The sequence below is a fragment of the Sylvia atricapilla genome, chromosome Z, assembly GCF_009819655.1.
Source record: "Sylvia atricapilla isolate bSylAtr1 chromosome Z, bSylAtr1.pri, whole genome shotgun sequence".
NCBI lineage: Eukaryota > Metazoa > Chordata > Aves > Passeriformes > Sylviidae > Sylvia > Sylvia atricapilla.
Window position 1 is genome coordinate 66561899 of NC_089174.1, and position 14754 is coordinate 66576652.

General features: G+C 46.0%; 2 protein-coding genes across 9 annotated transcripts in view; one reads left to right on the forward strand and one right to left on the reverse strand.

The window, feature by feature from the left end:
* The window catches only part of DCAF12 (DDB1 and CUL4 associated factor 12), a 34974-nt gene extending 22767 nt beyond the window's left edge, over positions 1-12207 (reverse strand). Inside the window, exons 1-2 of one of the 2 annotated variants that reach the window (XM_066339713.1) lie at positions 11581-12207; positions 8270-8524 (exon numbers count right to left, since the gene is read on the reverse strand). In XM_066339713.1, coding sequence (XP_066195810.1) covers positions 8270-8524; positions 11581-11688 — 363 coding nt within the window. In that variant the 5' untranslated portion in view covers positions 11689-12207. Of the gene's footprint in view, positions 1-8269; positions 8525-9350; positions 9563-11580 lie in introns of those variants that run through there. The other variant, XM_066339714.1, reaches the window with a different exon arrangement.
* Positions 12208-12317: 110 nt separating this feature from the next.
* The window catches only part of UBAP1 (ubiquitin associated protein 1), a 34542-nt gene continuing 32105 nt past the window's right edge, over positions 12318-14754 (forward strand). Inside the window, exons 1-2 of one of the 7 annotated variants that reach the window (XM_066339712.1) lie at positions 12318-12461; positions 12702-12925. The gene's annotated coding sequence lies outside the window, so the exon portion shown is untranslated. Of the gene's footprint in view, positions 12462-12601; positions 12926-14754 lie in introns of all 7 variants that reach the window. The other 6 variants (XM_066339711.1, XM_066339704.1, XM_066339705.1 and 3 more) reach the window with 6 other exon arrangements.

The following is a 14754-nucleotide window of genomic DNA, read 5'->3' on the forward strand; positions in this document are numbered from 1 at the left end:
CACCCCTAGTATTTCTTTCCAGCAGAAATGCCCAATTCCCTCCCATATCCTCCACCCAATAATTGAAAAAACCCAAACCCTAACCAAAATGAATAGTTTAGTACTTAGGATGAAGGCCGGCAGGTATCAGCTGCAGGTGCTAATGTTGACACCAGGAGTACTAATCAGGAAAACACATCTGCACCTAAGAATGTTCATGGACTTAGAAGCATTGTGCTTCAGCTGTAACAGATTCACATTTGGAAGTGATGGTCAACAGAAATTAAAACCGCTTTGCATTCTCTAGTCTATGAAACCCTCGTCATACACTTGCATTGCTTAAGAAAAGCTTAGAAAAATAGAAAAATACCCTTACCTAAGCTCTAAACTAATCAGACTAAAAAATTTAAGAACTTAAACTTTGCACATATAAGGGACTGGCTATGTTGTTTTGGCTGTAAAGATCAGAACAGTTGCTTTGTAAGGAACTTGGCCACTGAGTAGTTTAAAAACAACCTTCACCTCCCTTGAGTAAAAAAGGCAGCCACTGCCTGCACACAGAGATTCTTACATCACCTGGGGCATCACAGGTAGCAAAACCTGACACTTGAAAGCTGTACCTCTGGCAGGAATCATCCCTATAAATCCAAGCACACAGAAGCCAAGAAAAGCCACAGTCGATTGACACTTTTAAAGCCAAAAAGGGAGAAATGTTAAGAAACAAGAGAAGCACCCAGAGGAGTGCACAAGATTCCAATACCACTTCAAAGCAGTGTAGACATTAAGTCTACAAAGTCCTGATAACTGAACCACACAGTAATATTTCTGTTTGAGACAACAGAAAAAAAGAACATTTTCCCAGCTACTCATTATATAAAAACTAAAACCCAGCCCACAATGTTTTCGCTGGACCCCATCAGCCTCCAAACACTGAACTGCATGAATTTGTGTCTTGATTTTAAGCTTCACACAAAATTCAGTTCCTCCTTCTAGTAAAATATATGCATGTCAATCTTAAATATGCCAAAAAACTTAACGTCCAAGATTTACCAAATTGCTTCAGATTTTACCAGATTGCTTCAGCCATCTGCCAGAATGCAAGGCCCAGACTTCACCTGTAAGTAACACAGCAGACTCAACTACCATGCTCTCTACCAGACAACTGTGCTCTAACAAGGAAAGAGGCTGGATGACATGGAAGAGAGAAATCCATCTTCCCTCTTGTTTTAAAGCATTTTAGAAGTACAGCTTGAAACAGTGCTATCACTCAAGGATCAAGGCAAAAAAGCACAGTTAGGTACTACAGTTAACATGGGTGTGAAACTTCATGATCTTTGCACTTTTGCAGAGATTGATAGCTGTACACTTATTTTTATTTTGGCCTGCAGAAGTGGTTAGAAGTTATTTTGGCAAATGGCTTCCCTGCATTACTATATGGCTGTCCTCTTAGCTGTCCAACCGGCTTATGATCAAGTTAATCAAGAAACTAACTCTATTGCTTCACTGACGAGGGAAGTTCATTAATCTGCTTGCCAAAAGTATAAAGACTGTGGCAGGGAACAGAGTATCCGAGGATGAGAGTATGAACTGGAAAACCCATCATACTCTTATATGCGATACTGAGAGCAAAAAGTTTTTTCATTTTTCGACCTGCCTTTCAAGACACAATAAGTCAGAGGGAAGAAATACTCAGAAAGCTAACAGTCCAATAAAGATAAATTCCCCCGTATCTTCAACTGAAAGCATTCACTTTAAACAGCAAGATTAAAAAAGAGGTCTATGAAAGTCAATTTCAAGGAAGGATAGACTCTTTGTGTCTTCAACTGCTGTCCCTGCACAAAAAAAACACCAGAAGAACAGGCACTCCTACCCCATCTTTAAGTTGATTGTACAAATCAATCAAAACAAAAATAAAGGGTGCCATCCTGTTTTTATTACACAAGCAGGATGGATGAAGATCTAAAAGGCACAGAAAACATGCATGAAGGAGACTGCTTATTCTTCATGCAAAAAGTCACAATGTGCTCTGTGCACCAGCTCTTTACACAGTGCTCTCAAGAAATCATAGGCACATTCTTGTCATTCACAGTAGCTTTTGAAAGAAACCAAACATAAGTACACTGCCCTGCTAAAAATAGCCACTAAGAGAGAATCAATCACATTCAAGTTTCACAACTGGATTAAGCCAATCTTTTGAGAATTTACGTGCCTCCTCCTCACCATCCTGCTAGACAATCTCATCACCCTTGTGACAGTAACTAGTGCTTCAGTAGCTGCAGGGTCAACTGGATGTGCCTTGGTGAACTAACCCTACAAGAAAACCTGGCTGCACACAATACAGTGAGTTGATCCAGCTGACTCCCAGCCACGCACACTTCAGGGCTAGCCAAAATGAGCAGGTGGGAACATCCACTTCTGCAACAGCACACCTCCAGACAGGCTAAGGCTGGTTACAAAAAGATCTCACCTGCAGCCAAGTTGGAAAATTATTACTTGTTGTTCTTCAAGTATGTTTTTTGCTAACAAAACAACTAAATAAGACAATGTTCATTGTGTTATTACATCAATACTATTGCTGGTCACACCTCAGTAGCAGTGATTGATTTTTCCAAGTTCTCAGCCTTGACTTTTATTCAGATTGTAAATATCTTTCTTTTCTGTTTGTAAAACACTTGGCAGCAGATTCATTGTTCTGTAGCAGTAGAGATTTACTAGGTATATGCCAAGCCCCAAAGAAACGTGGACACTTTAAACTATCTAACTGGCATTGTATGTCTGCTTTCTGCTGAAGATAAAAATAAAGAAGCATATAACGGTTTGGGTTGCAAGGAACCCTTAAAGGTTGTCTTGTCCAAGTACCCAGCAGTGAGCAGAGACATCAGCTAGACCAGGTTGGTCAGAGCTCTGTCCAACCTTGCCTGTTTCCATGGATTGAGCACTTATCAGCTGTGTGGGCAACCCATAGCAGTCTACCACTACCCTGATGGTAAAGCATAAGAATCTTCCTTTTATCTAGTGTCACTCTGCCCTCTTCTAATTGAAAACCATTACCTCTTTTCCAGTCACTGCAACCCCTGTTCAATTTGTCTGTCTCCATCTTTTTTAATAGTTCTCTTTAGGTACTGGAAGGACATGATAAGGTCTCCTCAGCACCTTTTCTCCTCCAGGCTGAACAACCAAAACACTCTCAGCCTTTCCTTGTAGGTGCTCCAACCTTTCAATCATCTTGGAAGGCTGCTCTTTGGACTCATTCCCACAGGTCCCTGTCCTTCCCGTTCTTGGACCCCAAAGCTGGATGCAGAGCTCCAGGTGGATGTCACCAGAGCAGAGCAGAGGGGCAGAATCCCCTCCCTCCCCTGCTGCCCACGGGGCTCTGGATGCAGCCCAGGACACGTTTGGCTCTCTGGGCTGTGAGTGCCATGGCCAGGGCATGTCCAGCCTCTCACCCACCAGCACCCCCAAGTCCTTGTGGGCAGGGCTGCTCTGGCTCTGTTCATGCCCAGCCTGTGCTGATACTGGGGGTTGTCCCTGCCCAGGTGCAGCACCGTGCACACGGCCTTGAACTTTATGATGTTCCCGTGGACCCACTCCTCAAGCTTGTCCAGGTCTCTCTGGATGGCATCCCATTGTTCAGGTGTGTCAAAGCAACACTCAGCATGTGTTGTCAAACTTGCTCAGAGTGCACTCAATCCCTCTGTGCCATTAGTGAAGATATCCAAGAACACCGGTCCCAGTATGGATCCATGATGCACTCCACTTCTCACTGATGTCCGCTGGGACTCTGAGACATTGACCACAATGCTCTGGATGTGATTATCCAACCAATGCCTCACCACCCAACAGCCCATCCGTCAAATCCATCTCCCTCCAATTTAGACAGAAGGATGTTGTGGGGGACCGTGTCAAAGGCTTTACAAAAGTCCCTGTAATGACATCTGTAACCCTTTCCTTGTCCACTCCTGTAGTCACAGTACCACAGAAAGCCTCTGGTTTGTCAGGTAGGACTTACCCTTGGTGAAGCCACGCTGGTTGCCTCAATTCACCTCCATGTGCTTTAGCAGAGTTTTAGGAGGAAACTAGACCCCATGATCTTCCCAGGCACAGAGGGGAGGCTGACAGGTCAGTAGTACTTGGAGTCCTTCTTTCTACCATTTCTCAAAATAGGTACAGTGGCTTCCCTTTTCCAGTCACCTGGGACTTCATCTGACTGCTATGAGTTTTTCAAGCATCACAGAGAATGGCAACTACATCAGCCACACTAACATGCACTAATCTTAGCACAGCACTTACTCATAGGTTATGCAGCAGAGGCAACAACTGCATAATGGCCTTACAGATCCCTCTTGAAAGGGTCCAAAGCAAAACAATCCACAATATAAAGAAACCACCTGACAAGTGAAGAGAGGTAAAAGCAGCCAGCAAGTTGGTTGACTTTGAATTCACATTTCCAGAGACAAGACCATGAATTCAGGCACTCCACCTTTCCATGAAACTCTGAAGCACCACCAGCTAGTGGTGTTTCTTTGTCTCTTTTAACTTTGATGTTACTCTATTTGTGCAGTGCCAAAATCTCGTTTATTATTTTTTCTTTGCATTTTGCCCTCCCTGTTTAATTTCAGGGGGCTGGGAGACAGTTAACACATGCTGACAGATGGCACAGGATGGGAAGTGACAGACGTTCTCTGCTAAAGGGCATCCCTACTCATATCATACCTGGCATAGAAACTACCAGACAGACACAAGTGTCACATGCAGTTGACAGAAAAGCAAATACTCTTGAGAGAAGAAACCAACACCTGGCTATTTGGTCACGAGCCACTGAAAGACATGTGAGTGGAGATATCACCTACGGCATCAGAGGTTTATTTACATCAAGCTTCAGTCACTGTTTGCTGGATTTTGAGTACAGCTACAAACTGGAGGAGACTCCTCATTCCCTATGTGTGACCAGAAATGAGCTGTCATCTCAATGCTTCCTCACACATGCAGAGCCAGAAAACACATTAACTTGCAAAGCAAGGGAAAAGCATTTTCCCTGTAGACAGCTCACATTCACAGACAGAGAAGGAACTTCCCATTGTACTCTCACCACAATCCCAGGACTATAGGACAGGGCTGCAATTGTACAAGACGCACTCTTGAAACAAGTTTAAAGTCTCTAACAGGAAATGAGAGCTGGTGATTTACAGTAGGGCAGCCAAGGCAATACAGCAATCTGCTGAAGAGAGAAAAGGTTTTAGCCAGCATTCTGAAACCAGCCCATGAATGCCTTGGAAAAGCTGCTGAGAAATCTGGAGAGAGCATTTAGAAAGAGAGCATTCAGAAAGGAAGTTTTTAAACACAAATACATATATCAGGTCTGCCTGGGAAAAGAAAAAAAAAAACTAACTAGATTCCAAGCAAATATATTCTCAAGCAACTGGAAATTAATTAGCTTGCCTTTAGGAAATTACTTACAGCTCTTATAGTTTTTCACCTTTAACTTTTCAGTTAACAAAAAGATCATATCCTGAACATATACACGTAACTGACAGAGCAGAAGAAGCTGAAAAATTATTAAACTTTTTTTTAGATGCTACTTTATTTTAGCATCTTTCTAGATGCTACGTAATTCTTCAGGAAATTCTTCATAATTTCCTGAAATAGTAAAGAGGAAAAAAACCCTGAAACACAAGAGCCTTGCTCTATGTTTTTGTCTGCCATTTTGTCTCCTACCTAGTCTTACGTGTTTCTCTATGAAGCCTGAACAGAAGACTGCAGATTACAATTTCTTCTATATATCTCCACAGCATCAATCTTTGGTAATTTAGATACCTATCATAACACATCCTAAATGTCTGCACCCCTCGAAAGTTCCCTGCTCATTCATTTTAATTGAAAAAACATTAAGGCGTCCATTGGATGCAAGATCTAGGAAATTCTTGCAAACAGGAAACCTGGCTCTGCAAAGCCCAGGTGAAGTGTCTGGGTGATTTCATTTGAAAATTTAGGTGCTTGAATGCATGCAATATTTCCCATAATTCTAAATCGCCCAGAAAAAGCACGTACCTCTACAGAACACAAATATCTGAAATATTTTCAGCTGCTCAATTATGCGCGCCATGATCCACTGAAGAAGAATAAAGTTATTTCACACCCTGGACTAGTTTTAAGGATAAAAAATTACTCCACATAGTTAAACAAATTATAATCTTCACCAAAAAAGAGTAATTGACAGAGAAGTTCATCTTCTCTTCGGTGTTTTCATAGTAACTAGTACTGCCATGTGACTAAACCCAAACCTCCTATTATATTTTTGTTTTGTCATTAAGAACAATGAATCTTCCTGGCACTGCACAGTGAAAGGCAATTTATAAATTAAATGCTAAAAGCACTCAGTGCCACAGCCAAGCCCTAATTAAAGTAACTGCTATAGTTTATATTTTTCTCTTGCATTAACTTTAATTAATGCAACTCCAATGCAGCAAACCTTGCTGAAGTCAACCAAGGTGTTTTCGATTTACTCCCAACTTGAATCCCACATGAGAATCAGCAAAGACATTTTTCTTTAATGGCTCACTCGCTCAGGAGATGAGAGAGAAAAATCTCGTAATTACAGTGTAGAGTTTCACGCTTTACTTGTTCAAATATGAGTGTAAAGCAAACACAGTACAGCTATTACAGCAGTCATAACTCATATACGACCTTTCACAATGCTGCAGGGACTTCTTTTGCAATCACTCTATTTTGCTCAATGACAGAAAAGGTCCGTCTCTAAGTCTGGCTATGGACAAACACCCTTGGTTGTGGCCTGTGCAAAGGGAACAACAATACTCTTCCGAGCTGAATTTCTTTTCAGCTCCATGACTGTTTGGTCCCAAAGAATTTTCTGCAAGTGGGTTAACAACCCACTTGCCCATTTATCTTTGCTGCAGATGTGCTGGAGCTACAAAAGTTACAGAACACAGCAAAATCGTTGCAACTCTATTAAACACGCAGTCATCTTGCTAGAGTAAGCAAGACTTTTGGGAGTTTGTGTTTCAGTAGGAGTTTGTCTCCCATAGGCAGCTCTACAGTCACAACCAGTGCTGGCTGCTGACTGGCTGAGATGAACATACGTGGAGAATGTAGGCAGAGAGATTCTACTTCGAGCTTATTGCTGTTAGAAAATTGCTTTGTTTATACAGTTAGGCCCTGCTTTTTAAGAGCAACTGCATAAAATCCTCCTCTTGGTCAACTGTGAACAATGACAGAACATCTCAGAATGTTCCATCACTAGAAACGGAAAAAACCTAGCCCACTGTCCCTTGCTGGTCAGACCACTGAGTGTGGCTTTGGCACAGAAAGATGATGAGGAAAAGAAGCAATTGCAGCAACTGATATGCTCTGAGAATTAAGAGCTGCTTCATCTATGCATTCATTCCTTATAACCCTCGATTCCCTTCTGTGGCACCAACTAACCTGCAATTTAGGGTTTTGCACTAATTAAATTACAACTCCATGCATGAAACTGCAATGCAGCCAACAGACTTGGGCTACCAAGTGGAGAGACTATTACCTAAGAAATATGATCTCCTCCATTTACTAATTCCACAGGACACCACTTCAATATTCCCCTGAAACATTTCAAAGCATCACTTCAAGAAGCTGAGGAGCTTTTAATTTTTGTAGAAGCATTTATAGATATATAAACCAGAGAAGCTATTTGAACACTGGAGACTGTTTTAAAGTGAAGAATTATGAAATCAATAAGCAAAGGGTAACACTGAAGATCTGAAATTTTTTTTTTTTAAGCTCAGAACATTTCTGGCTGCTCTGAAAAATCTGGAATTTAACCACAGCTTTAGAACAACTTTTAAAAGCCATCAGCACAGAACCATATGGAAAACAAAACTTTGTAAGATTGAGCATAACAGAAACAAGGAACTTTCGCAAGTTCGGCCAAGCACTGACAGCCACCATTAGAGACACTAATATCTGTCCATTAGCTTCCCATCTGCAGGACAAAAGGCAAGATCCAATGCTACTGTTGCTCTTCATCAGAAAGCAGGCGTAAATCACTCTGTAGAGATCACACAGATGCTTCGGGAAGGTGCTGCCTGGGGCTTGCAGTGCCATATTTTCAGATGAAAACAGACTGTGCTTAAGCATTGCTCTCATTCAAAGTTAACTGAGCTCGATTTTGACTCCACTCCTAGTTCCTAATGTTTTCCCTGGTCGTCCACACACTTTGATTACGATAAGCATAATTTGAGGGTGGAGGTGGAATAATTAACAGAGGAAAGGTGAAACAGTGAGAGATGACACTCACCGTGTTGCATTTTGTCCCGCACACGACTTGTCGGTGGTTTAGCCACTGGGAGGCAAACACTTTATTGAGTGTTCCGAGGTGAAATTCCCTTTCCTTCAGGAGGCTGGGGAGCTGCTGGGCTGCGTATCCATGCAACAAGCGGTGGTAGCTAGACTCATTCTGCATCCGGACCTCTCTCCCTTTCACGTAGTACACGATAGACCTTTTCACCGGAGGGAGCCTTTTCCTTTTGTGAACCGAATGATCCCACCCGTACTGTGGATAATAAAGTGGGACACTGGATAAAGCAAACTAAAACAAACCTTAAGACCCTTTCAAATTCTATGATATTCCCGGCAAAACCCTGAAGCCTTTCAAACCACCCATGGAACACCGCGCACGGCAATTAACTTGGGAATGCTCATAGAGCCTTCAGCAGCGTGAAATTAAACATAAATATCTGCTAAAAGAGTGACACGGCGATGATATAACGACAGTCGGCGGCGGTTCGGCACCGTTGGTACGCCAAATGCTCAGGGGAAGAAGCGGAGCGCTTGGACCAACGAGAGAGGGGCAGCGCCGACAGCCCTCGCCCTCAGTTTGGCAGGCGGAGGGGTGACACCCAGGTGGCTTCCCGATACCGACCGCGGCGCTCGGTCTCCTCCGACCGGGCCAGAGCCACCCAGCCATCATCACCACACGGCAGCGACGGGCGAACGGCCGCACCCAACGGGGCGCCGCGAGCCCCGGGCCGCGGGGAAAAAGGGGGGGACCGACCCTGGGACCAGGGGCTCCTCCTCCCCGGTGACCCTGGGACTTGGGTGATGCCCCTCTTTGCTTGACACCAGGACCGGGGCTGTCCCTCTCCAGGTAACACCGAGACCGGGGGCTCCTCATCCCTGGCTACTACCGGGACCGCGACTGCTCCTCCCCAGGATCCACGACCCTCCAGGACACCTTTCCGGAACTCCCGGACACGGTCACCCCCATCCTCTTGGGGACTGGCATGCCCGCCCCGCCTCGGAACTAGCGCTTCCACCCCTTCCCACCACCGGGAATAAGCGCTTCTCTCCCAATACCCGCCCCCCACCTCCCCCCTTACCTGCTCCCCCTGGAGACCCCCGGTCCCCGCGGCGGCAGCCGCCGCCGCTTTCCGCTTCCTGCTAACTGTTTTCCGAGCCATAGTAGAAGGATGAGGAGGATGTGGACGAGGAGCAGCCCCACATGGAGCAGGACGGGGCGGTTCGGGGCATATGGAGCGGGACCGGGCCCGAGCTCTGTCCCTCACCCCCAGCCGGCCGCGCCTCACGGCATTTTACAACACCATGGGGTTTAGGTGTTTTTTTTTCCCCTCCTTTTTACGACAGTCGTCGCAGCTTTACGGCCACGGTTCCGCCTCGCCCTGGTGCTCTGTTGCCTAGCAACTGCACGGCAAACTGGCCGCGCCCCCTCTGTCGTTGCCATGGCAGCGGAACAGGCGCGGGCAGGGTGGGGTGTCCCCTAGCGGCGGAACGTGCTCAGTACAAGGTGGGCGTTTGGGAATCCCTCACGGGAAACTGAGATTTTCCCAAACCCTTCGTGTTTGATCCGACTGCCAGACCCACAGGAAAGCCAAGACACTTGTGTCCCACCAGTCTGCCAGGGTTCCACTACAGGAACAGAATCACACAATCAATTAGGTTGGAAAAGACCTCTAAGCTCACCCAGTTCAACTAAAGAGTGAGCACCACACTGTCAACCAGGCCATGGCACTAAGTGCCATGCCCAATCTTCCCCTAAAGATCTCCAGAACGGTGACTCCTCCACCTCTCTGAGCAGCTCATTCCCAAAGTCTAATCATCCGTACTGTGAAGAAATTCTTCCTAATGTCCAATTCTTCACTGAACAGTCCACTGGGTAAGAAGGTGGCTCAACTGACTTATTCAGGGTCACATGGAAACAAAAAAATACCCTTTGAGGGTTTGCACACCTCTGGCTGGTCTCCTGGCACCTCAAGAAAGATCCAGGAATGCACACCAAAAGTATTAGAGGGACCCTCACCCAGGCCTCCACAGTCGAGTATTTTACCCACTGTTAATGCTCTTGAAGGACTCACACCCTGACAGACAGTTTACAGAATAATAATCTTTTATTAATGCAGTGGAAAACTGTGATATGTTAAGGTGCATATATTGCTAGTGCTAGTATCTGGCTGCAAAAATACATTCAGAGCAATCAAGATAAACAATCACCATACATACAGTACAGTTCTTACAGGTTCAGCCTGATCAATCAGTTGATCCCAGGAGTTACAGTGTAACCTTCCCTAACTTCTCCCCATGTAAAACGTGCTTTTATACTATTTTTGTGCTAGCTTCAGTAACTCTAGGCGTACATTCTGTCAAGTGGGGAGTGGTGGTACCTTGGAGGTGGATAGTGTCAGTGTCACATCTGAGATAGCCTTAGGGATGGAGGTGAGCATTTGTGACCTTGACACAGTAGCTGGTTCAGCAGCAAGGCATCTCCTTTTTCCCTCTGGTTTTTAGCTGCTATACAGTTTATCTGCGCCACTGTGTTCACTCTGTTGTCAGGATTTCAACAGAGCCTGGCCCTGGTGTCCCCACTCTGCTGCACCGTCCCTTCAGTCCCCTTTAGCATTGATTGTGTGTGGGAAGTTGGGCATGCTGACTGCTTCCGATCCAGGGAGTCGCAACTGTGCTTCACTGTCTGTTTTCTGTACTGTTATAACTTCTGTTAGAATGCGAATGTAACTCCCCAGTTTTCTCTGATTTTACTCCCAGTCATTTTCCCACACATTCCACCTGGGAAATCAGTTATTGCTGGGGGATTAAAGAGGTAACAGTATATTTGCATTTCATTGCACCCCTTTGAGACCCATATGGAAGGATGAGTGCTTTTTCTGATGTCCACATGGCTTGTGCAGTCTTTTTCTATGATTTCAGAAGCAAAGCTTCATGTGATCCAGACCCAGCAGTCCAGTGGTATTGCAGAGTAGGGAAAAAAAGAAAATGTGTGAACTGCAGACAGGCTTTAAGAAAAAGCCAGCTTCTGACCGCCTGATATCTGATGATGCCTCAAGTCATATGGAATCAGCACACATTTTTCTGATACAACATTGTTTTTATGACCTTTACTCTGTGTTACAGTACACCAAAGACAAGGGTGCTGTGTAAGCAGGCAAACTGAAAAAGAAACTATAAAGGAACCTCTCAGGCTTTCCAGTTTCCTCTGAGAATACAAGTTGTAATTCCAGTTCGGCCGTTTTTGGTGATGATTTACCATGATTACATGAGAACTCCCTTTTCCATATCCTCTCATACATTCACAATTACCATGCCCATTTTGGACAAAATTCCTCCATTTTGGAACAAGGACCGCTGAAAAGGCTGAAAACGCAGCGGGAATGTCCCCTGCGCCTCTCTGGAGGGTGAGGTGGCCATGGCCGCTGGGAGAAGGGGCTGAAGGGTGTGGGATGAAATGGCCTCTCTGTATCTTACTCACCTTCACGGGCCCCCTTGGGGAGCCCTGGCACGATGCACAACTGGGAGAGGCGCAGGAGGCTCTGGAGGAGCTCCCGGGCAGGGCAAGAGCGGGAGACAGACCGCGGGTAGCACAGGGAGAGAAGCAGGGACGGGAGCAGGTAATGGGATAGCGACAGAGACGGGGCAGGGACAGAGACGGCACCGGGAATGCGACAGGGGCAGGCAAAGGGATAGGGGACAAGGGAAGAGGACAGGACAGGGGCGGGGATGGAACAGGCACGGGCAGGGACAAGGACAGAGAAAGGGACAGGCGCTGGGTCAGCGATGGAACAGGGGCAGGGTCAGGGATGCAACACGGGCAATGGCTAGTAAGGAGATGGAACAGGGGCAGGGATGGGACTGGGACAGGGACAGGGTCAGCGGCGGGCAAAGGCAGACGACGGAGACGGGAACAAGGATAGGGACACAGACGACACACGGACACTCCCCGATCCCTTCCGGGGAAGAGGCGTGGCTCCACATTCGCCCCGCCCCCTTCCTCTTGTGGTGACGTCACCACCCTCCGCTCCTGATTGGTCCGGCGGATGCGGGTGACGTCACGGTGTGACGCCATCCCGCCGGCGGGGCCCAGACAAGATGGCGTCGCCCGGGTCCGGCGGCAGCGAGCGGGGCCCGTAGGGACGACGGGTGGTGACCGCGGGACTGCGGGACAGCGGGGCCAGGGGCCGCAGGTACTGGGTGGGGTAGCGACGCTGGGGCGCCGCAGGTACGGGCGGGGACCGCGGGGGCTGTAGGTACTGGGCGGGGGCTGTAGGTACTGGGCGGGGGCCGTTGGGTACGGACCGCGCCCCTTCCTCTCCTCCGGCGGTAGGGACCCTCCGCTCCTGCTCGATAGAACCTCTGTGAGGTGCCGGCATTCGGCCCTCGGCTAGACTCGCGCAGCAAGGCGGAGTGACGCTCCTGTCCCACAGGCTCCTGCTTTCCAGCAGTTTCTGGGACCGCCGGAGTCAAGGGAATGTCTAACCCCTGATGAGTTTGCCCTTGATGAGTTTGCCTGGTGACTGTTGAAATCCGAGTAAGCTGTTGGTGTCCGTGATGTTCGGAAGTACCTCCTCGCAGTAACTAAATCCGTGAAGAACCAAAACAAACGCCTGATTTTCTTTGGGGGTGTGGTGTGTGTCGGGTCTGCCTTCAGGTAACTCGTTAATTTCTCTCTTCTGCTGTGCAAATCACAGTGCTCATCTTCTCTATGCTACTTGTAACTTTAGACTTCTGCTAAATCGTGAAGTATACACTCTCTGGCCGCATCTCCTTGTAGGCTAAAAATCCAGTCATCTTTATTTCATGGGTGGTAGTTCTACAATTCCCTTTTTATGCTTATCAACTATTTCTGAATCTTTTCCAGTTAGCTATTCTGCTTTTCTCTACATCTTTCTCAGAGTTTGAGATGCAAATATCCCATGGATGTATGTGTTGTGTAAGAATACTTCAGTTTAGTTGTTTCTAACTTCCTGATAATGCTTTATGTTACCTCTAGCTCAGTGCTTACTAGAAGTAAGACACTCCGTGCATTTATTTACTTATTTATATTTAGTATAATTCAAGGGCTGCTTATCCTACTGAAGGAAAGATTAGGTTTGCTTTGGGGTTTTTTTTTGGTTGTTTTTTTCCTTTTGTTTAATTTTTTTAATTAGTAGAAGAAATAGCAATAGATGGAAATGAATTGCCACCTTGTCAACTGTTTTTATTCCCCACCCATTAAAAATTCAAAAGAAGTGAAAAAAACCTAGCCGTAGAGAAATGTTGCGACACTGATGTTGTCTCATTAGAGAGGAGATAAGCAGGTGGACTCTGGCACTTGGCTGCGGAACTAATATAGCTGCCATCCCGGACCCAGTAAAATGTATTCGTGTTGGACTTAAGCACTTCAAGGTCCATATTCCTATGTCACTTACTTTGACCAGTGAGTATTGCCAAGCTAAGGGGCAGCTGGGTTGTGCTTGATGTATCGTCAATGGCTGTGCTGCTGATGGAAGACTTGCTGTATCCCACAGTCTGTTAAGAGACTAAGAGGCTTTTGTGGGAGCTTGGTGCGGGGGACCTTACTCCTACTCCAGATGTGGGCATTGAGGAAAAAGAAGAAGTGCTGCAGTTAGCCAGATCTCTTCCTCATCTTCCCTTATCAGCCTTGGAGCATGGGACTTTCTGCTGCTGTGCAAGCACTCCTGCAGCTGCTGGTTTCCTGGCATTTTTCAGGCAAGAGTGGGAAAAAATCTGTTTTGACCTCCTTCCCTTTTTTCCACAGGGAAAATCTGTGTAGCTGTGCATTAGCCACGGGCAGTAGGGTGGGCTGAGCCAGCAGCATGTGGAATGTTTTGAGGCGTGTGCAGGGTGGTGTTGGGTTACAGCACCGGGCAGAATTGCTGCTCAATGACTTCAGTTTCCTGTACACACAGAGCTGCAATTCAGAAGTGCCAGTGGTTCTTAAGCCACTGGGTGGCTTAAAACTTTTAGGCAAAAACCTTAATTCTAAGGGCAGAAGACAAGAAAGATTGTAGTTTTTAGACAGCTTTTGCCAATTTGTGACTTTAGTCTCAGAAACAAAACTGAAAGTGGTGAGCCTTTCCTTGTCTTGCCACCCGTACTTGGCCTGCACTTTGATGTCTTCTTTTGTTTTTTGGGGTGTGTTTTTCTGTGTGTGCCCTATGGAACAAAGGAGTCAGGGGATAAGTTGCTGCTGCTATAGTGCTATTTAAGTGTAAGCTGAAACAAGGGGACATGAAACTTCAGAGGGAAAACCAAGGAACTCTCAGATCTAAGATATGTGAATCACTAAGTGTTAGTTTCTGTTAGTGAAGAGAACTTAAATTTTCAGAATATTCAAAGAGTACACTGGTCAGCTGGGAGACTTCCTATTTATGTTGATGGATAAAAAAATTGTAATGGTGAAAAATCATCAAAAACACGTGGAAGAGCTCCATCTCCATTATTCACATGATGTTTTGTTATCCTCGAGACAAAAGC